At 42.4% G+C, this 24,553-nt stretch overlaps 1 protein-coding gene and 1 long non-coding RNA gene across 12 annotated transcripts in view; one reads left to right on the top strand and one right to left on the bottom strand.

Annotated features, from left to right (window-relative positions):
- The window catches only part of caska (calcium/calmodulin-dependent serine protein kinase a), a 145,415-nt gene extending 128,432 nt beyond the window's left edge, over nt 1–16,983 (bottom strand). For 3 of the 11 annotated variants that reach the window (XM_038721403.1, XM_038721404.1, XM_038721396.1), the window contains exon 1: nt 16,044–16,972. In XM_038721403.1, coding sequence (XP_038577331.1) covers nt 16,044–16,102 — 59 coding nt within the window. In that variant the 5' untranslated portion in view covers nt 16,103–16,972. Of the gene's footprint in view, nt 1–16,043 lie in introns of all 11 variants that reach the window. The other 8 variants (XM_038721400.1, XM_038721401.1, XM_038721397.1 and 5 more) reach the window with 7 other exon arrangements.
- Nucleotides 16,492–23,694, top strand: LOC119904605. The gene is made up of 3 exons (XR_005444728.1): nt 16,492–16,629; nt 20,079–20,124; nt 22,943–23,694. It is a non-coding gene; the product is annotated as an uncharacterized LOC119904605 (long non-coding RNA).
- Nucleotides 23,695–24,553: the final 859 nt, after the last annotated feature.

The following is a 24,553-nucleotide window of genomic DNA, read 5'->3' as shown; positions in this document are numbered from 1 at the left end:
TCCCCGACACATCACTGACACATCGCCGACGCCAGCAAGATATCTAGCATGCCAAATATCTGAGCATGAGCCGAATCAACATCCACATCCAGCCAAAAAGAACAGGCAGCTACTTTTTCACCGCAAAACACTTTTTACTCACCTCCAGCTCTCTCTGTAGCTCAGACGATCCCTGCTACCTGCGTGTGCTAATCCATTCTTTCACCCAGATTCTTATAATAACAAACAACAGCTGCTTTGTGTGTAGGTTCGCGTCATTTCCTGTTTCACATTTCACGTGTGTTTTCTTGACAAAACGTGGTTTGGAGACCTGCGGCGGGTGACTGAGACGCTGTCAGCTCGTGTAGTGTGTGACCCTCTGTCACCGATCAGTCACATAGTGTGACGGCAAGTTGTGTAGTGTGAACAACACGGCCATCGTCTGACGCTGAAAGTCGTGTAGTCTGCACGAGCCTTAACAAACCAGCGGTATCGATCTTCCCACAGAGGTTAAATAGCTGAGTTTCTCTACTAGTCAGTCAGAACTGAAGAAGTCTCTTGGATGAGGGATGAAACGTCTTCTAGTATCTTCAACAAAGTCCAGTTGCCCTTGATTTTAACCTATTTTGGGTCTGTCAAACGCTGCAGAAGAAGAAAGTGAACAAAAAAACACAGAGTAGGTGAGTGAAATTGTAAATACAGAGCAGGAGAAGTCGTTTTTTGTTTGTATGGAAGTTACAAATAAAACAAAATAATCAAATGTGATGAAGTACAGTTATGGTTATTTTAAACTATTTCTTAGCTGAATTTACAACAACAACACACACCATTACCATGATATTACTATAACCATAGTAATAAACCATACAAATATAAAATCTATTTAAAGAGTAAGACTAAGAATCTGACCAAGCAGTTAGGGCGCCAACTTGATGGTTATTAATATTTTGTGCTAGAGGCACATCTTGTACTGTCGTCCATTACTCTCCTCACCCTGTCGACACGAGAGAGACAGATCACTGCATTCAGAGATGCAATGATAAATCAATGAGTAGTCAACTATTAAACTAATCAACAACTATTTAGATAATCGATCAGTTTTTAAGAAAAATAATGAAATATGAATATTTCCTGGTTTCTTTACTCCAATATGACAGTAAGCTTAATATCTTTGGGCTGTGGACACAACAACAATTTGATGACGTCCTTTTGGGCTTTGGGAAACACTTTTCTGCCATTTAACAGACCAAACAACTAATTCATTTATCAAGAAAATAATCGACAGATTAATCTACAATAATAAAGTTTTTGTTGCAGCCCAGATTTAAAAGCTACAAATATTTCTCTATGGTTTTTTGCCTTTTGTTTCTCCCTTTCACTGTCATGCCATAGCAACAATACACCCTCTGACAGACTCCACAGCAAGTTATTGTCAATGAGATGAAAACAGGGCATAGGTAAAACCAGATCACTGGGATTATTTTAGAAATGCACGCATTGTTTCGTGAGCTCACTCCATGTAGAGAGGTGGGCGTTTTATTGAAACAATTAAGTGCATTACAACCATTTTATTTACACTACACTTAATAAACTGACATTTTAAGCAAGAGTTGAGGGAGAGCAAACAGACTGAGTAGGGAGTGGAAGAGATAACTAGGAAACTGAAGTGGTAATTGTTCATTGTACTGTGAGACTGGCAGCTTGAAGTAAGACAGTGTGGCTTTCCACCCAGAGTCTTGCTCTCTGCCTCTGTCACTGAGCCCCAGTTGCACTTACAATGGGTCTGGGACACAGAACATGTGTCACCCATCTGTCAGACAATACGTCAACACAGCCATAATAGACCTGCTAAAAGTGGCTGCGGCCCTCCGCACCGATGCTCCCCTCGAATGTTCGCTGCTTCCTAACCACATCTCGTCTTTCTTTGCCTGCATCTCTTTCACATCCATTTATTTCTCTTGTTTTGCTTTTCCTGTTCTCAGCCTTCTGTGGGTGGTGGCATATGCAGAAGCACACTGCTCAACATCTTCCCAATATACAGTCAAAATGAAAAGTGAGTCAAACAGGAACAAACTCAAGAGTCTAACTCAAGCATCAATAAAATGACTGATGCTTTTAAGGTGAGATATTATATCACTGTCACTGCTATGTGCATGCACCAGCCAACAGACCTACCTCTGTACTACACACAGAATCTCCTCTGAAGCCACTATAAATGATTTAAACCCAGTTGTAAGCTACAGCACAGCAATAGACTGTGTAATAAACAACTGAAAAGGTTCAGGTCCATGTCCAAATCTTACAAAACATATTATGCATCCCTATTTTGTGCTTGTATTTGACATGCTATACAGATATATTTGCACAGCGTTGCACATGTGAAACACCATGAAATGATCACAAATCAAGTTCAAGGACAGAAGGACAGACAGTTACTGGGTTACCAGCTCTCACAATGTTTATGGCTGACTGGGAGAATGTGAATCTCTGTGTATGTGGGTGTGTATGTGAGGCATTCTTCTAATCGATATGAACTATTGTTTAGGAAACAAGCTAGCTTAAGTGTGTGATCAGTGTTTATCTGTGCTACATGAGACTTCCTCTGCAGAGCCCATTATAACCATTCAGAAAAAAACACAAACACAAAAACAGTAATGAGAGATTGAATGAAATAAATGAAATGAGTCTATTCTGGTTCTCACTAGGGGCCACCATCACACTACATCAGACTCATCTGAATGCTCAGCCATGGAGTGTAGGTGCATGTGGACATGAACATGGCCTGTAGCCACATGTGTGTGGGAATCAGCAAGCATTCAGGTCTCAATTAGCCACAACGCAAAAAAAACTAATAGCTGTGTATTTCAGTCAGAAGTTGGAAGTGTTGGAGACCGACACTGAAAGAATGACAATGATAAACTTTTACATGTTGAAACATTAACATTTAACAGCCAGACTGACAAATCTTTAAGGAAAAACACCTACACACACCACCCTGAAGAGGAGCAGAAAAGCACGGTAGTAGAGTGTGATGCCCTCCGGTTAATTGGCAGTAAGCTTTAATGGGCTAGTACCTTGTTAGAGCCTGGAAGCTTTATACGTTAGTGAATAACTGACAGACTAACATACTACAGAGTCTGGGGGCTAACGGTACTCAACATATCATAATACTCAAGTTATTACAGAGCAGAGGTGTGGACTCGCGTCACATGACTTGGACACCAGTCGGACTCCAGTCACAAAAATGATGACTTTAGACTCCATTTGACAAAATCAAAGAAGATTTGCAACTCGACTTTGACTTTAACACCGATGACTCATCACTTCACTTGGACACGAGCCTTTTGACTCGAGCTGACTTGACAGTCCCCATGCCCAAATATAAATTATGATATTAAAAAAAAACAAAAAACTGCAGTGCATCAACATAGCCCTTAATCTCAATTACGTCTGGCCGCTCTGTGATCTCCTGTCCCTGGACCTGTATGCCCCAGCACCCCACTCCCTCTCCGGTACCTACAACGGGTTGTGTCGTACGAACGGCGCGCTGTGAACGGTTCGTGATCGTTCCCTCTGGCTGGAGGAAAAGAAAGGTCAGGTTGAAACAGTGTAGAGAGACAGGCTTCACGCAACAGCTGTGGCAAATTGTAGCAAAATGGCTACATCTAGCCTAATAATATTTATAACAATAATAATCATGACTAACAATGCCTGATATTTTCACATGACGCCCCAGCTATGGTAGAGTTCGCACACTGCTTCCACCAATTATAAAAAACAAGTTAATTAAGATAAAATGATAATAGCGCCGGGTGCCGTTTCACAAAGGCACGCGTTTTGTTTTATAAATCCAGCGCACCCCTTTCCTTTACAGACGAGGCTCTTGTCCCTCCGTAAAAGCCCAAACTCCCTCTCAGCATGCTGTGATGTTTAATTCAGCTCGAGCCAACATGACTGGGGGTTATAACTACTATAACTTCCTATTCAACATAATAACTTAACCTTTTACACTATAGGCTAAAGGATATGCAGGTTATAGTTAATGAATGAATGGGTATTATTTATATTTATTCTAAACCAGGTGTGTTCCGTGTTGCTTTACCTGATCGGTGCTTGTAAAATATCCACTGTGTCACTGCATCCCGACAAAACACCATGGTTTTATTTCAGTGTTCTGTAACGTAACTTCGTCACCTGCTCTGGCCCCTCTGTGTACCAATACCACCCACCCACCCACCCACACACACACCCCTCAGTGGCCCATCTGTCACCCAAAGCTGTCAACTTGGGAGAAACTGCGCTGCTGTCGTCGTCTTGCGCTCTAGATGCTGCTTAACGTTAATAATGTTGCTTATTCCTTATGTCATTGGCTTTTTGGAGTAATGTATAGCTTTTAAAAACAAAATATTACATTTTAACAGTATAATAGATTAATGTTTCCTAAGTCAATGAGTAATCCTTTTAAACAATTGTGATCTCAATATTGACCAAAATAATAAGCAGTCCTACATGAACATTTAATTTAATTCATGATTTTATAGAACATCTGTGGTGTGAAACTGCGCCTCTGCCTTCTTTCTGTACAGGCTAATGCTTCATTCCATCCATCTATCCATCGTCAACCGCTTATCCTGCGTATAGGGTCATGGGGGCTGGAGCCAATCCCAGCTGACATCGGGCGAAAGGCGGGGTACCCCCTGGACAGACCGCCAGACCATCACAGATGCTTCATTCAATATATTTTTTTATTTTTATTTTTATCTTGAAAAAAACTTATGAAATGTTTTTAAATTTGGTGAAGAGCACATTATGACTTGTTTAGGACTCAAAATTCAAAGTTTAGGACTTGGGATTTGACTTGGGACTCGACTTTGGACTTGAGTGCAAAGATTTGACTTGAAAAAACATGATTTGACTTGTGACTTGAAAACAATGACTTCGTCCCACCAAGTCTTCTCCGATGTGGTTTAGCCATCAGAGATACATTTAAAAAAGCCTGGATCAGCCCTGATCTTTGCTCACTTATTAAGCCAAATAAAGTCAATAATGAGATGCAGGAATACACACAATTCCAGTTGAGTGTTGAGACATACAATTCTTTTAAAAAGATCAGAAAGCATTTCTACAGAAAATGCCTATACATGTAGCACCCGACCACCTAATCGAGTATAAGAGCTTAAGTTGTACCTCCTGCTGTCTTGCCACACTTGTATTGTGAATATAAATTTGTTGCTATAGAGGTTAATTAAATAAAAATGTGTTTTGCACACAACCATTAGTGAGAGTATGCACGCAGGGCTGTTCTTTTATCAACATGGATACTGAGAAATGTGTGTGCTGAGATGGAGCTCTATAGAAACGGCTTTATAAAACTAGCTGAATAGAGTTACAAAAATATCTATTACAGCACTAAACCTGTAGGCCTTCATGCCTGCTGTAGTTAACAATAAATAAAACTTCCAATGTGAAAAAGAGGCCTTGAGGCAGGAAACCGTTCCACTTCTGTTCATCTTATAGAACTAAATGACTAGTTCACAGTAGGGCTCATCAACGTCACCGATTAAGGATGGAAGTGTATTTGCATAACATGCATCAGCGCATCGCAATGAAGTGCTGCGTCCGGTCAAAACAGGGATTCCCCCGGAGAACAAGCTGTAGTTAAAAATACCTCACCTACGACCATCTACAATGAGGGAGTATTTTAGACAAAGAACGTAATTAACACGGCAGCGCCGCAGATCCTGTTTACTTTTTGTCCCCACATAAGCATGATATATCAGGATTATGAACATGAGGAAAGTGTTTCTCTTAGTCGTATCTTTATAATAAATCGATAAATTAGTTCAAAAGTTTTCCTCAAAAAAATAATCGCTAGATGAATCAATTAAGAAATAATGATAATGTGTAGCCTTATTTCACAATAACTTTTTTTTTTATTAATAAGCCTGGTGCGCCTCAAGTATCCATCCTAGATCCATTTTTTTTTCTCTGCACATGGTACTGACTGTGCTGTTATAAGCACTAATTCAGCGTGGCATTCCTCCAGCTCTTCCATCTGACTTTTTATTGGTAATTTTACTGCTGGATGAGCCAAATGCAGAAGTTTATAGAAAGACTACTTTGAATATTGACTGACTTCAGAGAGTTTGTAACCATGTGTTGGATGAATACAATTCAATAAGAAAATATAAAAGGATTTAATCAATATCAATGAATTTCATGTATCATGTAAAAATGCAGAAATATCCAAATGTATGTGCAACAATTCACAATAAATGTTCTGCAAGAGTAGGATAATAAAATACTATTTAATAGGGGACAATTCACAATGAACGCAATTTTGCAGTACATGTACTGTGAACTGTCCGCCATTAAATAGACTAGGACAGCCTCCACATCCTGCTCGAACACACTATGCGGGTCTGACGCAGGCTTTTCTCACATGGGCAACACTGCTCCTTGTTCACAACGCTTTTAAACAGACGTAGCTTTTACATGCCACGGATTATCTGACTCCGCCCACATAGCCACGAAGTCTTCAACAAGCTCGCATCTTGCATCTGCCGATGTGGTTGCACTTCTGAGAGTTTGATGAAGTGGTGAGCTCTTGTTACCGAGTTGACTCTTCGATAGGACATTAAGTCAAGACTGCCATCGACCGCCAAGAAGGCCAGAATCTAGTCGTATCATTTCTTCCAGACTTGACTCTTTTTCTGTTTTTTTCCCACTAACTCACTCATCCACAAAATACCAGCTTGATCACAGCTGTTCTACTATAATCCTAACCAGAATGATTATATTGGAGTACATCACAATGACCCTGATCTCCCTCAACATGCACATCAGGAACACTCCAAGTTACTCACTCTTAGATACGGCCCTCTTCTTACTGTCCTTCAACATATAACCTTGTTTCATCTGTTCTATCCTTAACATCTTAATCAACCACAACCTGACCTGAAGTCAGGCCTACAGCAACAAGCTGAAACAGTCTTTCACACAATATAGCATAGCAACAATAAAGGTTTAGTGCAGTGAAAACAGATTAAATCACTGCAAAGCCTCTCAACATCTGCAAACCATCTTTAGAACAGGAAAGTTCATACCACGTAACGACGTAACTCTAACCTTTCTCTTTTTCTCTCCTCCCGCCACAGAGCAAAATAAGTCTGACTGTCATTGGAAGCACATGCTCAACATTAAGCTTAAACGTTTCAAACAAGTTTTTGAACCCAAAAACAGCAGCAATAACTAACTTCTGAAACTCTGTGTGGTTGACAAAATGAACAACGTCCTCTAGAATTCTGCTGCTATAAAACTCCTGAAAGCAGTTTTTCAGGTTTAAAAGAGAAACTTCTTTTCCCCGTGTGCTGCGTGGTGGGTGTTGTTTTCCAGGAGGCCCCCAGATGTAACCCAGGTGACAGTGTGTGCTTTGGCATGCAGCATGGAAATTGGTTTGGATTGAAAAGGGCCCAAATGAACGGCAAAGAAAATAAACTGGAAACAAGAGAAAGGAGGAAAGAGTAAAACATAGCACTACAATGTCTTTTGGCAACTTGATCCATGGCTCAGAGAAAGCAAAAAAAAAGTGATTTATCTTAAAAAGCCAAGGAAACTAGCATTTTAACCTTTGTGTTGCTGCGGATGACTTCACAGACATTTTATAAATGTGTTCCTGTGTGTTACGAACCTACTAATTATACACACATAACATCTCTGTGGGAGATCGCGCGCACGCACGCACACACACACACACACACACACACACACACACAGTAAGGTGGAAATATTACATAAATAATGCATTAATGAAGGTACCATATCACCTTGTTAGCCAACAGAAACCTGCTGTGACCACAATCTCTGATCCTCACTCAGAGACACGTGCTCACACATATAAAGCAGTAACTGCTGACTAAACCCTGAGTGAGCATGTGTGTGAGCTGCTTGCCATGCTTCAGTGCTCTTTATCTGGGGCTACTTCCAGCTCCGGGCAAGTATGGGGGACTAGAAGTGGCCTAACAGCCTCCTGCTCCACTTCATTTAGGTAAATAAACTAGATTAAACTTTTAAAATGAAATGATAAAATACTCACATTTGTCTTAGTCTTCTATAAGAATAAATTGCAAACATTTGGGTTTTTTCACTATTACCTGACATTTTGTAGACCAATAGTGCTTTCAGACCAAACGTGAATTTAATCCTCACAACGCTTTCCTCGCACGAGTACATTCGCTGCGTGTGTTCACACACAACGCAAGAAGGTGATTAGAACCCACGAAAATTCGCTGGAGTTGGACATTTTTAACTCATGTGAAGGCCTTCACGTGTAGAGAGAAGGCCTTTGTCATTTTGTGTTGAGCTATGGATAACAGCTCTCTGTGAGCCTGTTCCGATCTGTGCAGGTTAACGTTACACATTGTGCTTCTACTATTTTTAAGTAGCTACGTAAATAAATTGTTTCTTTCTTTTTTCTGTTTTAACGGTGTTTATTGATGATGTACGACCGTGAGTCTGCAAAGGGTGTTTTATTTTGAAAATCAACTTGACTAGAATATGGAACTTTAGCATTTACATTCATTTAGCTGATGCTTTTATGCAAAGCGACTTACAATTGCTATATATATCAGAGGTCGCACGCCTCTGGAGCAACTAGGGGTTAAGTATCTTGCTCAGGGACACAATGGTGGAGGGTCACAGTGGGGGATTGAACCCGGGTCTCACACCAATGGCAGGCATCTTATCCACTGCGCCATCAACACCCCTTTAGCAAAACTTCAATGAATTAAAAAACATCACAAATCGAATCGTAATCGCAATATCTGGCAGAGAAATTGCAAGTAGATATTTTCCCCAAATGATTCAGCCCCATCAGCAACAATTACTTCATTCTGTCAAAATGTTTTGGCACAGGGCCTGCAAAAAGGTATTTCACATGATGGTTAAGAGCATAACGTATATATACACAAAACAAATGAGTCAATAACAGTATGCAATATGGGATTAGATACATAGATGATTAGCTAAGCACACAGTCACAGAATAGACACAAAAGTAAACTATTTTACGCTGAGTAAATAAATAAAATAAAAATAACTCCTAAACATCTACAAAACTACACAACTGTTTTCAACAAGTAACAACAAAATAATCACTACAGTTAAAGCCGTTATTGAATACAAACCTCTGAGATTATAAACTCTTTTCCCTTTCCTTTGGAAATCATCCAGGGTCTCTTAGCAGCCAAGCAAATGAAGTAGCCCAAGTTCAGTTTCCTGATGAAGACCATTTCCAGAAGGCACAAGCTATCCCAAAAGAGTGAGCTGTCAAATTGTAATGGGCTCCAACAGCCCAGATTTGGAAGAAACTTTTCATACAAATTCCAGCCATACCAGAGGGATGAGCCTGTGACGAGGTTCTGTGAGGAGGCTCTGTGGGTCAGTGTCCTGGAAGAAGCTGCTATTGCACAGATAACTGAAATACTTGGCCTGCATAGCTAATCTGACAACATTGAAACAGATTGCATCAAACAGTCCTCTCCTCCTCATCATCTTGGAGAACATGACTGATTACTCTATTAGTAAAAAGGTCAGGTGTCACATGCGTTCCTTCATCCCTCTATGCGAACATGAAGTGGAAATGAAGAAAGCAAGAAGACGTCCCTGGATAACGGGCTCTGATTACGCTGCTCTTCCTGCAAAGCTACCTTGCATACGTAACAGCTTAGTACGTGGGGAAAAAATAAATAAATCACCTATACTAAAATGACTGGCGGTCTCTATGAATACCTTTAGGGTCGTGTGTTTGGTGGAGAAGCTGCAGATAGCTACATGGCTTAAGGCTCAGTTTCAGTAGAGGACATCTCACTTTGTTCAAACAAAACTTCCATGTTGACCATGGCCAATGTGGCTCAGTCAACCACTCGCACTAACACACACAGAATCATGCATGTTAATAATAATCAATAAGTTACAATCTAGTGGTTGGAATTAATATATTTGTGCCTTTATTTGATAGAGACAGCAGCAGAGAGAGACAGGAAAGGTGGGAGCGAGAGGATATGATGCAGCAAAGAAGTTGGAATCAAACCCGGGCCACTGGGGACAGACCCAGACTTAATGATCCATGCTCTACCAGGTGAGCTACCGGGACGCCCAGCTACTGTATTTCTAACCAATAAAATCCTTCAGGGACAGTCATCATGAAAAAATAATACAGCAGCGCTGCTCAAGTTAGTTAAACTGCTATAATAAACATCTTTATAATAACAATGACGATGTGAAATCAATGTGACAAAGGGGTTGCTTATTATGATGAACCTACAAAGAATTATCAGCTGCAGCTCTCCTCGGCTTTACGGAGCTTTATAGAGAGTTTCAGCTCATTGCTTATCTGTCCGGCTGCAGCTTTACTGTTTTCACTCTTACTGCTTTCACAGGGTCGTTTTAAGCTACAGCAAGCAGCTGTTTTCAGAGAAAAACCCATGACCTGCTCAGAACCAAACGGCAGACAGACAAAAGCTACGCCGGGGACACACAGGATGAGCGCCACAAAGCGCCGCCCGCTTCCTTTCAGCGCCCAGGTTAACCCACTGGGCTGTTCAGACAGAGTACGCCGTGGGACAGAGCTCCGCTGCCGCATTGCAATCTGGTTTCAGTATCTTTTAGATTTTTCTGCGTGCCACGAGCAAATCTGGCACAGAAACACACTGATAATACATTATAAATTATATAAATCATCCATTATAAATTATATGAATGACATATTACATATATGATATAAATGATCTGATAAATAATGAAATATGCTTGCTTGCCAAACCTTGTGATTTGTCCCTCTAACTGCTTTATCTTACCCCCCCATCCCCACATGATGAAATATCAAAATCTGTCAATTCCACTATATTCATTAGAAACAGTAGGACTGCCGTTTTTAAATGACGTATTTTTTCTACATATTTGTCAGCTGTGTCTGAACAGAGAGGAAGAGAGAGACACAGGCAGGAGAGAAGGCCCTCTCCGCTGATCATCTCACAACCATGAAAAGCTTTATGGTCTGAGTTATTATTCATGTTCATGAGATTATTTAAAGATCAGCTGTACGTGTGATTGGAAAAGAGCAGAGGAGCAGAATGTCCTGCTGACCTGCGAGAAGCAATGCACTCTGCATTCTGATGTGAATAGCCAGGCTACTGCTCGCGCGAGAAGTAATGCTTCGCAGTGATTTCACAACTTGCTGGTGAACTTACTGGAGCATTTGGCAGTTTAAGATCCAGGTATTTCCCTCAGGAGATGGTGGAGACCAAAAACAAAGATAAAACAAAGTGTATTATGGACTTTCAGGTCTCAAGAGGGAAGAGAGACATGTCACACTAGATGACATTTTGAATTTCCTTGAAAAATCCAACAGCTACAAAAGCCACACCACCATAAACGGAGACAAACTGAGAGGGTACTTCAGCATGTAGCAACTCAACAAGACGCCAAATGCAGCTCAATTACTTAGCGCTGCACACAGAGAGCTGCTAGGGTCTGCTGGGGGTGTTTTCTCCAGTTTGATGAGGATGGATAAATATTTTAGTGGTTGAGCATGAGCTCTCTCTGCTATATCATCTATGGGTAATTGTGCGTGCCGGAACCAGCCTTTCAGCAGATTTTCTCCTCCAAACCCCAACAGAGAGGTTAAAATCACACAACACAAGCTTCTTGCACACACGCGCACACACACACACACCGTGCAGGGGAAGGCTCTGGAGACAACACCACAAACGTATTCCCTTGAGGCCTCAGACCCCATTCAATCACAACCACTACGACACTGTTGACGCGTTATTGCATTCCTTAATTGGATATTGTTCAGCACCTACTGTAGACTACCAATTAAAATTGATTTATTAGGATGGAGCTAAAGAGAACTTGTTAGAGAAGGAACATGGGTCTAAAGGAATGCACATACCTGTCAGGCAGACATCTGAACCACAGAAGAGGGACAACACAGAACAGAAAATAGCACCACTTGGCAAATGCTGGTATTCAAATTGAGCCCCAGTGTAATATTTTTGTGTAGGAGAAGAGTCTCTGCAGTGAAAACAACTGCCATTATATTCAGTGCTGGGCAGGCTGCCTTTTAAAACACACTGCGGTCTGACAATGTAAACAAAGCAGTGTTTAACCTACTGACCCACAGCTCATGGCCTTGGTGGGTTATTAGTAGAATACCTCTGGCCAGTTCATCAATGCACACATGCTCAGTATTAGCTTCCCTCGTTTATCACCATTAATAAAGTAAGCCCCCGGCCAACTGTCCGAGACGTGGCTCCTGTAGTGGAGCTGTCCTGATGTAGGTCAGTGTTTCACACGTTTCATGAAGGACGAATGTGTGCAAACGTCTACACATAAATACACAAAATCTTGGCAGAGCCTTTAAATTACATAATTACCTAAAGTGGCGAGTTGCACCTTGGCAAAACACACACACACACACACACACACACTACTCCTGAGGAGACATGCACACTTACAAACCTTCCTCATTTTACCGTAATTTCTTCACAGAAAACTGAAATGGGCAGCAGTGGAACAGTGAACTGGAAGGTATTACATTCCCTGTGGATAACTGGGTGATGTCAGTTCACGCCATGGACGTGAATGGGACTAAGCATCTGGCTTATATTCCCTGTCACCTCTTGGGATGGGAAACACTAGACCACACAATTGCAAGAACTGACACATGCACCACATACACACATTAACACACACGCCTCCTTGGGCCCAGAGTTATAATGACATTCAAGTTTTGCACAGCACCCCCAAGTGTCCTCCAAGGCCACGCTGTATGCAAATGTGGGCAATTCATTTTATTCACAGTGGAGCAGATCTGTTCTACAGCGATATAAGTTATAGGACAATATCCATTGTTAAATTCACAGTGAGGCCAAATATTCAGTACAGGGAGGCCATTGATCCATTCAGCCGGGTACTATTAACTCCTGCTTTTGGGTCCATTAACAGAAGAGACAACAGACGCTACGCTTCGCTGCATGACCTCTCAAAGGCTTGTGACTGTAGCATCAGTGTTGCTAACACTTCTGATGTTGCAACCGTGACATCATAACTTGAACCCAATCCTGGGATATTGTGCAGTTTTGCTCTGATGCACTGAAATTAGCATTTGCTGTTGTCACCAAGCATTAACTGCAGCGCAGTTCAGAGCTGCAAGGATTGCGGAAAACAAAAAGGCCAACAACATCTTTCTTGCTGCCCATTTCTCTATGCATAGTGCCATGTTACGTCCCCCTACTGTGAAAAACACAGGCACACACGCACAACTTTTTTTTTCCGAGGATGAACTAGAAAAGAGTAGGCCCGAAGGCACTGGATGTCTCTTAATATGTGAGTCAAACTAATGGACTGCTTCCTTCCACTGTGCCCCTGACCTCTCTTGCTCCCTCGCTCATCCCATATCCAATGCAACCTCTCGCTCACCCTCCATCCCAGAATTACTCTCCCTCGTTCTTGTCGTCTTGGTTCTAACATCTCTGTTTACTTTCTCCCACCCTCACCCCATCCTCTTGTTTCTGAGCCTCAGGACACGGTAGCACAACAGGCGGGATCAATCTGACAGCAACACAGATCACAACACACTCACGCGCACGTGGGTGACCGACAGGCTTTCTGGCCGAGGTCACTGCTCTAAAAATATGAGCACGGGGCTAAATCTTGTTCCTGCATAGTCAAATCATGCATAAATATGGACACAATTATAGGGTGGATCTAGAAGGCTGTGCACCTCCATAAATCTAACTTAATCTAAGAAGGGGACACACACAGAGCAGTGATCAAAACACTGCTTTCCAAGCACAGTTCAGAATGATATTTAGGCCTGTGTGGGTCTAACCCTGCAGAACACATGCACGCTCATGCCAATTCAAGATTCAGGGCATTGGGCTTTTAAAGTAATGTCATTTGGGTGGGTTTCCCTCCAGTTAATCCAGTCTCTATTTCAGGATAAAAAAAAAAAAAAAAAAACACACACAACACACAATTGGTGCTTCAGAGCAGTCTTAATAAGAAGCTGTGGCTGCAGCAGGTCTCCATACAGAGAACAGCAGGTCGGCTGATAAAAGGCCGCTCTCTCATTCTGCAAACTGTAAATCACAGACAATCTGTGGAGCACAATGAGTAAGACCGTGATTCAGAAAACTAAGTGTGTTCGTGTGGGACTGAGTCAAAGCATTTGGCTTTCAAGGGTTCCTCCCGCCCCACGAGAACCTCAGCTGAACACACATTTAAAATGGTGATTAAGTATAGTATATTTTTACATTCTAAATGAATGCAGAGGGCCGATACAGCAGGAGGATATCTTTGGCTCCACGCGTGCATGTGTTTGAGTGAGAGAGAGAGAAATTGCTTGTGACGGTGTAGGAGAAAAACAGTACACACCATTTTCAGGCTTGCCTAAACATGTACTGCGCGGCGCAGGTCTCATCACCCTGTCAAACAGTCAACCATCTCTGTGACACCGCCGAAGTCCCGTAACCAGTCAGCCTGCTATGACTGACTACGTCTGTCAGGCCTGCCAAGCTGGTAATCCACATGGAGCTTCTGTTTGTTCGCCCAATGAAGTGCTTCATTCAAGACCAGCAGTTTGGATGACACAGTCGGTTATTCATGCATCGGTCGAAGCAGAAACAGCTTTCCCTCAAACTGATCTTCTCCACTCTTCCAGCTGTCTCCAGTGAACATAAAAACAAAGTGACTGTCTCCCTTCAGCATTTACTGCATCTCTTCTAACGTTCCCCTGCTCCCTTGTAAAGTTGGAAAGTCCCAGGTGTGGTGCAGGTGCTGCAGCCATTTAGCAGAAAAAAGCAGAATGTAAGAGAGTATAAAGACTCAAATGCTCTTGAGAAATAAAACACTAAAGCTGTATGGACGGATCTTGACACCATTTGTAACCAGTTTGGCTTATTAGTCATCACACAAGCAGCATGGGAACATTCACAGACATATATCTACGTTCACACTCCAACACTGTCACACCATTCTACTTGTTTGAAATAGACTGTAATTATATGGATAGATGTTAATGATATACCAAGCTTGGTTACCTCCCTTTACTTTTAAAGCAGGACTGCAAACGGAAGGTAAACCACAGTATAATTCACCTGTTATGTACTGCAACAAAAACTTACAGCTGTCCTATTGCTCATAATGGCATTTGTTTACATTGCAGCTATATTATATTTGCATTATACCTCCTAACTTTAGTTTGGGGATAATTTAGGTTCTTCTTCCACAACATGGTGGTGATGACTTAACACAAACCTAGATGAAATGTTGGGACTTCTCAATGCAAAAACACACCTAAAAACGTGCACAGCCGCCTCTCAGTGAATGTTTTTCCAAGTGGGCTGGATGAGACCTTCAGTCACTAACGACGACCAGATGTGCGGCGTGCATGACTCATGATGGGTCTGGTGCCCTGCCCTTTAATCTCTGCGGCAAGTTACCAACTGCCACCAGGTCAAAGCACACGGCACCAAGCCAAGCACTGTGCGTCTGTGCAACTGTAACACACCAGCCATGCAGGAGGAGGAGAAAATGCTGCCTCAGTAAACTAGGATAGTATTTTCATGTTGGAATAAAGCAATAAAACTGGGAATGCAACAACTGTTGTCACGTCAGTGGCGTTATATATTCAAACAAAAAGGCAATAATACCCCTGTGTTTAAATAATGTACGAAAATATGTATACAATTCCTCGACAGCCAATAAAAACCTCTAACTCAACAAAATAGCTTACAATAATATAGAGCAGCCAAGGGATTTAAAATACGATTAAAAGGTCACTGTAAATTAAATTATGATGACCACGGGCACACCATTCGTTTCGACACAACCATATCACCACGCTTTTTGGTCGTGCGTGTGCGTTTCAGTGTGTGCGTGCAACTGCGCGCGTGCCATACCCTCAGGACATTATGAGGAGCTAATTGGAAAGCCCCGGTGACCAGCGTCAACCGTGAAAACACAGGAATAATACAAGCGCTGCTTATTTCCACTTACTTGCCGATGACCTCGCAGAGCTCGTACACATCTTCAAAGAGAATGTCGTCGTCCGCCATAGTCCGACCCCGGCTGGGGAAAAATTATCCCCAAAATATGCGTCCCGAACCTGATTAATGCTCCTGAATGGAGGGGGGGAGGAAGGCCACAGGCAGCTGGCCGTCTGACCGAAATAACTGACTAAGAACCGCTCGTGCAGTCAGCGGCAGGGCGGTCGGTAAAGAGTTCCAAAGAAAGGTTTCTAAATTCCAGTTGTTGCCTCCTTCGTCGACCCCCCGCCCCCCCCAAATAACGCTGCGTCGCTGTGAGTGAATCGGCACTGGGGGAGCTCAATAATCCAGTTTGGGAGTCCACCGGTTCGGCCCCGCCTTTCCCACAGCTTCCCGGTATTGCACTCCCGTCTCAAAAAGCACACCATACGTGGTTGTCAAACAAACATTAGTGTAAACTCCTCCGCCGCTGTGTCTGCTCCCGTTAACTGCTCCGACTGGTCTGAAGGTTTCAATGTTGCGCTCGCAGAGGAGGAAATGCCCGGACAGACCCGGTGGACAGGGGACATCAGGCTCGGGTTACAGCCCTGATCCAGGTGGGTTACAGTGATCTGCACTTCCCAAGCAGCCTCGCGGATTACACTTCAGTTTTTTTTTCCAGGGATGCACACAGTCATCCGGTCGTGGACCTGACGGGCGGGTTCAGCTCTTGCTTTAAACGCACCGTGCAGACGCTTTGTCCGTCTCCGCGGCTCGGCACTTTCCAGCCGCTGGTTTATGTTTTTTTTTCCCGACCGCCGTCTCCCGTGTGCCTGGACGTTCAGCTCCACGGAGCTTCCAGAAAACCAAGCTCCACCTACACGGGGGTTATGAAACTGCTCCGCTTTCCTCCATTTTGGCGCCGCTCCGTCGCCTAGGAATCTCCATTGAGGCCTATAGGCTTTGAGCCAATATGGCGGAGCGGCGGCGCCATCAAGGCTTTTCTGAAACCGCAGTTTCCTTGAGACTTTTTCCAATGGATAGAAACGAAGTGGAGTTCCCACCCGGAAGAGAGGAGGAGTATGAATGAAAAATATCCATAAATGTTAACAACTTTCTGGGCATTATTTAGTCTAATGTTTTTGGTGAATAGTAGGCTTTATAGATTGTATCATAAAGACAAGGGCAGAAACGATTGGTCGATTAACCAATTAATAATAATAATAACTTTATTTGTATAGCACTTTTCAAAACCAAGTTACATGATGAACATGAACAAACATGATCCATACGTAAAAATATAAATGAATTAAAATAACTTAAAAATCAACAAAATCAGAATTAGATAATACAATAACAGCAATAATATAATGTTTATAAAAACGCCAAACGATAAAAGTGAGACTTGACAAGCAATTTAAAAGAGGCCACTGAGTTTGCCTGCCTGAGATCTCCGGGCAGGGAGTTCCACAACTGAGGGGCCCGAACAGCAAAGGCACAGTCACCTTAAAGCCCCTTTTCCATGTACGGTACCAGCTCGACTCGACTCTACTCGCCTCTGTTTGGTTTTCAAAAGTTGTACCTGAACGTGCTTCCAGGTACTTTTTTTCGTATCACCTCCGTCGAGGTTCCAAGTGAGCTGAGGGATACTAAAATGTGACGTGAAAACACGGCAGACTACTGATTGGTCAGAGAGAATATTCACTGCGTCATCATTGTGAACGCCAGACAGAGGACAGCAGCAGAAAGTTTATTTTTACAGTATATAATTTCATCACTAAATCCATTTCTGAGAGTTTTGAGGTGAGAAATCAACTGTGTAGATTTCGACTATTGACAATTTTACAAAAAGTGATGGCGGAACAAAAATGTGGTTGAAAGTTTTCGGAGTTGAGGAGCAGCCTCGCGGATTACGGGCGGGTTGTGGCAAGCTTCCCCCGCCGCAACCCGCGGGAGGAGCGCGTGAGGCCGGCCAGCCGCCCGCTCACAGAGCCCTCTGCTCCCGCCGTCACACAGACCGCTGCAGCAACAACGGCAGAGGAAAACACAGCTGGAAGCTTTTCATACCGTTTATCTGTCTTTACATTCTGAGGAATGTTGAAATGTTGTAATTTGTCAAAGTCAAGAGAAAGCTGTCTGGATCACTGTTGTGTGTGTCGCATTGAACATTACGTCACGGCAGTTGTGTGTGGAGTCGCTATGACGACTAGCTACATTGAGGGGTACTACCCGTACTACCTCTGGGTACTATCTGCAATCATAGGCTGTATATAAGAAATGGATGTAGTCATCGTGATGTCACCTGTTGGTTTGTGGACTGACGTTTTGATGCCCCGAGTTGGCCGGTAGGCCGTCGCCATGTCGAGTTTTTGGAACCAGGAAGTGCCCGGAAGTGACGATACAGCGGAGCTAACGGCTGTGTGCAGAGCTAGATAGCTTGCTTAGCTAGGTGCAACTGTAACTCACATTAACTGTCATTTTAACAGGTCTGCTTTGTGGTTTATGGACCATAATTTACTAAATGAACATCATTTTGTATTGAAGAAGACTTGAAACTAGCGATTGAGACCATAAACTCATCAGGAAAGTGTTTACTGGGGTAATTATTCAGGTTAGAAGTAGGGTCATTTTCCCATTATTTCTAATGGAGCCGTACTTCTTTTTGCAACCAGAAGAATCGCCCCCTGCTGGACTTTCAGGGACTTCCGCATTGGCTTCATATTGTAGACCGGAAGCTTCCGCTTGTCTGCAATGGAAAACGGAGCACGGCTAAAACCAGGTGAGGCGAGTTGAGCTGGTACTGGTAATGGAAAAGCCACATTAGTGTGACAAGGCGAGACTTTGGAACAATTAGTAGAGACTTGCCAGAGGATCTCAGGCATCAGTCTGGCTTGTAGGGAGTTAACAAATAACAGATGTAGGCAGGATCCTGGCCATTCAGGGCCTTAAAAACAAATAATAGTAGAATCTTACAATCAAAACTCACAGGTAACCCTCGAAGGGTGGCTAGGATTGGAGTGATGTGGTCACTCCTCTTAGTGCAAGTTAAAAGCCTGGCTGCAGCATTTTGAATGAGCTGTAATCTATGAATATTTCCCTTCCTAATACAAGAATACAGAGCATTGCAGTAAGTCTTGAAGAAATAAAGGCATGGATGACCTCTAAGTCAGCAGAGGAGAGGAATGGTCTAATCTTGGTTAGCTGTCTCAGCTGGACAAAACAGGACTGCACTACTTTCGTCACCTGATCATCAAAAGACAGCTCTGAGTCAAAAATGACACCAAGGTTGCGAGCTTCTTTCTGGATGTTATCCGAGAAGACACCCAGGTTGGTTGTGAGGTTTTTGAGGTAGCTAGTGCTGGTTCCGATGGGGGTAAATACAATGATTTCTGATTTTGTGTCGTTTAACTGAAGGGAGTTATTAGACATCCAGGCTTTTATCTCATCAAGGCAAGAGATAATACCAGAGACATCAGAAGAACCAGGCCTTAATGGGACATAAACTGGGTGTCATCTGCATAAAAATGGAAATCAATATTATGAGTCTGAATGATTTTCCTCTAAGTCAATTACTTAGAGAAAATTAAATAAAATTAATGTAATCTGATTACTTTTAGTTACCTTTGGATGGATTACTTCAATGGCAAATAGGTAAATGAAGACGGCAGTATCAATGATGTGTTGTCTGCTTAGTGTATTCTTAGAGAAACATAGAATAACAAAATCTCCGGTTCTCAAAATATGTTTAAATGTTTTTATATGATATGCTTTGCACTAGGTCACCGCTATGGCAGTATCTGGCCCATCAATGACAAAAAATTTTGTTTTGTAGGTATTCTTGATAACATTTAAGAGTTTGTCATTTGGAAAACCATTTTAAAATGACTCATTCTGCACTTGTATTAATTTAGCGTCCAATGCAAAGATTTCTCAGTATAACGCTGCCACCCAATGAATACTGTACAAAAACAACTATTTTCACAGATTTTGGTGAAACTGGATAACATGTGATGGAGTAATATTAGAAATATGGAGAAAATAAATTCTAGTTTTCTTTTATTCACAGAGTTTTCTGATGGACAGATACAGTCCTCTCCAAAAGTATTGGAACGGTGAGGCAAATTCCTTTGTTTTTGTTGTTCACTGACAACATTTGGGTTTAAGATCAAAAGATGAGACAAGAGTTCAGAATTTCAGCTTTTATTTCCTGGTATTCACATTTAGATGTGTTAAATAACTTAGGACATACCACCGTTTGTATTAGCATTCTTAGGTGAGCAAAAATAATGGAACAAATATTCTTAAAGTAAATAACATTTAATATTTGGTGGCCTAACCCTTTCTAGCAATAACTGCCACAAGCCTGTGACCCATTGATATCACCAAACTGTTGCATTCTTCATTTGTGTTGCTATTCGAGGCTTTTAGCGCAGCTTCTTTCAGTTCTTGTTTGTTTTCGGGGTGTTTCTCCCTTCAGTCCCCTCTTAAGGAAGTGAAACGCATGCTCTATTGGGTTAAGGTCAGGTGATTGACTTGGCCAGTCTAAGACCTTCCACTATTTTTCCACCTTTGTCTTGTTGGCAGTGTGCTTGGGTTATTGTCCTGCTGCATGATAAACTTCCTCCCCATTAGTTTCAATGCATTTCTCCGTAAACTGGCAGACAAAATGTTTCTGTACACTTCTGAAGTCATTCTGCTGCTATATTCTGTTACATCATCGTCACATTTTCGAGTGGCCTTTTATTGTGGCCAGCCTAAGGCACACCTGTGCAATACCCATGCATCTGATCAACATCTTGTTATGCCTCACCTGTGAGGTGGATGGATTATCTCGGCAAAGGAGAAGTGCTCACTAACACAGATTTAGACAGATTTGTGAGCAATATTTGAGAGAAATAGGCCTTTTGTGTACATAGAGTTCAGCTCATGATGAATGTTGGCAAAAACAGTCTTGTGTTTATATAATTAGTTAAGTATTATATAATTAATTAAGTATAATAAGTAATAATAAGTTGTTTTTTGCTTTGCACTGGTGTTTTTAGCCCAGTGTCTTTAACCAAGAATAGGAAATAAAAGGTTGAGTACACATTAGGAAGAAACTGATTTAAGATGACTCTCAAATGTAGCAGGCTCTGCAGGGGCACTGATGTTTCAAAATATAACATTGGTTAAGTTTTCTAAATGAAACCACTAGACACCTGAGATAACATTACTGACTGACAGTGATGCGTTACTGTTTTTATAATTCCTTTAACACTTCCTTGTGAAAAACCACTAATGTATTTTATAGACAGAGGCAGGTTTTATAGCCGACTGCATTCACACTTTTTACCATTTACACCATCACATTAACATTACACTCCAGTCTAGGAAACGCTAAAAGGGCAGAATAAAACACCTGAGAACATGAGCGGATTCATTGTTTAGGTGACTGACATTTGGATGCAGAATTATGATACAACACAGAAGTGAAATAACAGGTTGCACTTTCAGCCTGTTTATTGGCAGTTTCCCAGATTGTACTGTACAGTCTTTTCTTTACAGCTGCTGCTTGTTTTTCTGCTACTACCCCCCAAAAAATACAGTCCAACACAGAGCCACTGTAGACATGTGAGCACAACATACAGACAAGCACTGGCTGTTCATATTTTATGGTCTCTGGTGGGCTGAATACATTGCCTGCTGATTGCCTAATTAATGCCGGGTGAATAATTAAGCAGAGTTAGTAAACCCAAGATGATGAGCTTGTTCTTTTATTTATGGTTTTTCAACAAAAAGAATTTGATGTAATTAAATAAGCCCCATAGCAGCTACTGTAGGTATTGTTGCTCTCCCTTGATACATGGCTGCTTATGTAGCACAAAAAGATTTTATATGGGCTGTTTTGAAACGTCCAATTTGTGCCCTTGCTGATCATGTGAGGTTGTGCACGCGTGCTCTTGAAGAGGTGAGGTGATGAGTGGGGGGGCAATTTGGCTTAGGAATAAGAGAAATCAGGACATCAGAGAAAATCTTATCTCTAACCAACACACCCTTCTAGACTCAGCTGGTGGGCAGTGGTGTGTGTGTGTGTGTGTGTGTGTGTGTGTGTGTGTGTGTTCACCAGATGTTCTTAGCCCCCCATACACACTCAAAGGGTTAAAAGCAATTTATACTTCTGCATCAAATCGACGGCGTAGTCTCTGCATAGCTCCGTACCCTACGCCGTCACCTAGGTGACCATTTATACTTATAATCGTACCCTACGTAGGGTACGATTTGATGCAGAAGTATAAATTGCTTTTAACAACAACACCTGACATGCACCTCCTCAAAAATGTAACTACACGTCGAGGCGACGCGGACCGTAAGCACTGTGATTGGTCAGCTGGGTAGCCTCGCAATGCCTCCGAGCCAACAGGAAGTGCCTGTGCTTTGAAGTAACTTTACTAGCGGCAAAAACGGCGTCTGTAACGTGGTGGATCAATATATTTGACCATCACAACCCAAGTGAAATGACTCGTTTTACTTTTACATTTGAAAAGGCTGCACCAGCCGCACGTTTACAATTTTACCCCCATTCACGTTAGTGGAGGGCTAAACTGGAAGTTAGCCTGCTCGGCTGGCAAAAGTCAGCACAGTGGATGCTGTAGCGCTACTGGAGACTAGTGTTTGGGGGTATAATTGCAGATTGATGGACACACGGACGCACAAGTATAAATGCTTGGCTACGTGCGTAGCTACGCCGTAGGCTACGCACGTAGACCCTATGCAGGAGTATAAATTAGGCTTTAGCCACCATTAGCCAAGATTTAGTATTGTAGTTCCTTTAAGTTGTGGGACTTGTGAGTGACAGAACAAGAAAGGAATTGTCAAACTCTTTAGCTCAAGCTACAAATAAATTGCATAAACGCCCATAACACAACTTGATGTTTTGTTTTTCCTCCACAGATTGTCTAAAGCTCCTCCAAAGCCGCAGAAGACATGACAGCTGTTGCCTCTCCAGGCTGCACATAGGCCAAAGAGCATGGGGACTATTGGTGGTCATTTGCTATGTACTGTACAAAGTCTGAGTATAGTATTTACAGTTTTTATAGTTTTTCTTTTCCGTTTCATCGGATTACCTCAAAGCCAGGTCTGTGTACTTCGGACAACCTGAATTTCAACCTGAGTAGTGTTGCGGTGGCAGCCCGGCTGACGGTGAGTGCCCTGTGCTCTTTTGTTTCTTTTTTTTTACTTCGTCTAGCATTTCTGTTTTCTCCCCCGTGTCTCCTCTCCTCGCCTCTCCCTCTCCGCCCTGGAGCCCAGCTGATGACCGGCACCTGTGTCTCATCAACCTTCACCTCCGCTCGCCGCACCTGTCTGCCATCAGCCTCATCTTCAACAGTATTTCTACCCCGGTTCTCCACTCCATCTTCGCTTGATCGTCGTCGCTCCAGTCCTGGTCCACTCACCTCCGCCATCCAGTCAGTCAGCCGGGCTCGCCTACCTGCCTTCTCCCCTCGTCTCGCCTCCACAGCGTCCCTCCGGCTTCCCTGCACGCTCCTCACCTCCCTCGCCTCGGCCTCCAGCCCCCTCTCAGCCGCCTCGCTCGAGCATTGCCAGCCCCGCCTGCTCCTCGGCCCTCCGTGCACTCGTCTGCTGGCGTCCTGCTCACCTCATCTCACCTCCCGACTCCCCTCTTCCCTTTTTTTTTTTTTCCCTCAATAAACCTCTTTTGTAAACTGACAAGCACTGCGTTTGGGTCCGTTCTGTCCACACCCGTAACAGAGTAGTACGGGTGAACTGGCCAAACGTATAAAATCAGCAGAGTGATTCTTTAACATTAAAATTCTTCTTTTAAGTTACTTAAATGTTTAATTGTTAAGTGGGCTTTAATGCAACCCTATCTCTAAGAAATTACATTTACATTCAGCTGATTTGTTTCCCAGTTATTTTGAGTTGGGAAATGTCCTTGATGTTGTTGACAAGCCACATTTTTGGTCAGCTCAGAAGTCGAGGTAGGTAGTCAGGATGGACAGCGGGCATACAAGACGTAGGACTTTCACACTGGGGTTTGCATTCTTGGTCCATCGCAGGGTTAGGTTTAGGCAACAAAAGCACTTTGAATAAAGTTAGTGAAAGCTTGTGGTTTAGTAATGTCAAAGGTTCAGTGTAAGTTTTAGTGAAATCTAGTGGTGTGGGTTGCGTCAAAGGTTCAGTGTAAGTTTTAGTGAAATCTAGTGGTGTGGGTTGCAAACTGCACCCCCCTCGCTATCCAAGCGAGTTGTATAGCTACAGTGCCTGAGACCGCACAAAGATGTCATCAATGAGATAGCAGAGAGTTGTTAGTCAAGAATTGAGGTTTCTTTAGATGGATATATTAAGAAATTATATTTACTTAATTAATCAGTAAAATCATGGTTTTTTAAAAAATATAATTGTTACTTGTTCATTAATAAACAACAGCCACATCAAGAAATGAAGTGTTTCAGGATGTCTCATACTCCTGTAAAACAGTATTTTACAACTTGGGAGGGTTGGCTCATCTGGACATACCAAAATAAATAAATAATAATAATA

Source organism: Micropterus salmoides, unplaced genomic scaffold, assembly GCF_014851395.1.
Source record: "Micropterus salmoides isolate LMB-PRFRI ecotype aquatic unplaced genomic scaffold, ASM1485139v1 Ms_hic_scaffold_15, whole genome shotgun sequence".
NCBI lineage: Eukaryota > Metazoa > Chordata > Actinopteri > Centrarchiformes > Centrarchidae > Micropterus > Micropterus salmoides.
Note: the sequence above shows the minus strand (reverse complement) of the source record. Positions and strands in the feature narration are given on the sequence as shown.